The 1022-nt window shown below is 37.7% G+C and overlaps 1 protein-coding gene across 1 annotated transcript in view; it reads left to right on the plus strand.

Moving 5' to 3' along the window:
* Positions 1-470: 470 nt before the first annotated feature.
* The window catches only part of LOC119594378 (protein SEC13 homolog), a gene marked incomplete in the record, with an annotated part of 10785 nt that continues 10233 nt past the window's right edge, over positions 471-1022 (plus strand). Inside the window, 1 exon segment of the mRNA XM_037943439.1 lies at positions 471-665. Within this exon segment, the coding sequence (XP_037799367.1) occupies positions 486-665 (180 nt within the window).

Genomic DNA, 1022 nt, shown 5'->3' on the forward strand with positions numbered 1-1022 from the left:
AGTTACCCCATGCAATCCTCTTTTCAAAATCCTGTACACATGTTTTGCTCATTAGAAATGCTAATATGGAAGGTTCAATTAGTAACGTTTGTTTCCAGATATTATTAATTCATCTTATATATTCAGTCGAAAGAGGAAAAGCTATATATCATTTAAATAAGACAACTGTCGATCACAGCGATTTGGAATGATTAAAGTAGGAAAAAGAATTATGAATTACATCATCCAAAATTTTGTCACATAAATATTGTGGGGATTACATTTACAAAGAGAGACATTCGGTTTTTTGAATTATTCACTTTTCGGACACCAATCGACGATTTATAAGAATATTTAGAAGAAAATATGAAGAACAATCCCCGGCAACGAAACTAAACTACTTCCACGCGGCACCCTGCTCCGACACGGATAAGAATCCTTCTTCTCACATTAAACTAAAAACCATCAACGATAAAAAAGGGACACAGACAACTTGCATATAACGAATGGAAACTAACACCCGTAAAATATGGGTGCATTTGAATTCGCGACATCAAAGCGGTATCTATGCGGCAGTTTTCGACCGGCGAACCGATGACTGCCACGTACAGGCGACAGTTGTTGTGATTCGGTCGGCGGAGAAACTACTGTGGCTCGGACATCCTCTTTACGCCCTCGCAAAGATGGTAACAGTGGATATTTCACATTCATTACGTATATTTTTATATATTTGTTTAATGGACTGGAAGGTAGAGTCCTAAGGTAATAGTTTGAAAAAATATTCTAAGCTCGTCGGGAGGGAAGAGGGCACGGCCCTGTGCCTGTGCCTTTTTTTTTTTTTATTTATTCATATTTCTCTTAGTATTATTCGGCAGAGAGGAAATATATATCAGTCATGTTAAAGTTTTGGGCCAACTTCCTATTTATAAGGGTATTTTTATCAGGGGAAAAAGTTCTCGCAGGACCTTAGTAGAGTGTGCAATGATGCCCTCCATGTAAACATACGAGCATGATAGACTTCATAGAAATGGTAGGAAGATGAG

The sequence above is a fragment of the Penaeus monodon genome, chromosome 33 (genome assembly GCF_015228065.2).
Source record: "Penaeus monodon isolate SGIC_2016 chromosome 33, NSTDA_Pmon_1, whole genome shotgun sequence".
Lineage (NCBI taxonomy): Eukaryota > Metazoa > Arthropoda > Malacostraca > Decapoda > Penaeidae > Penaeus > Penaeus monodon.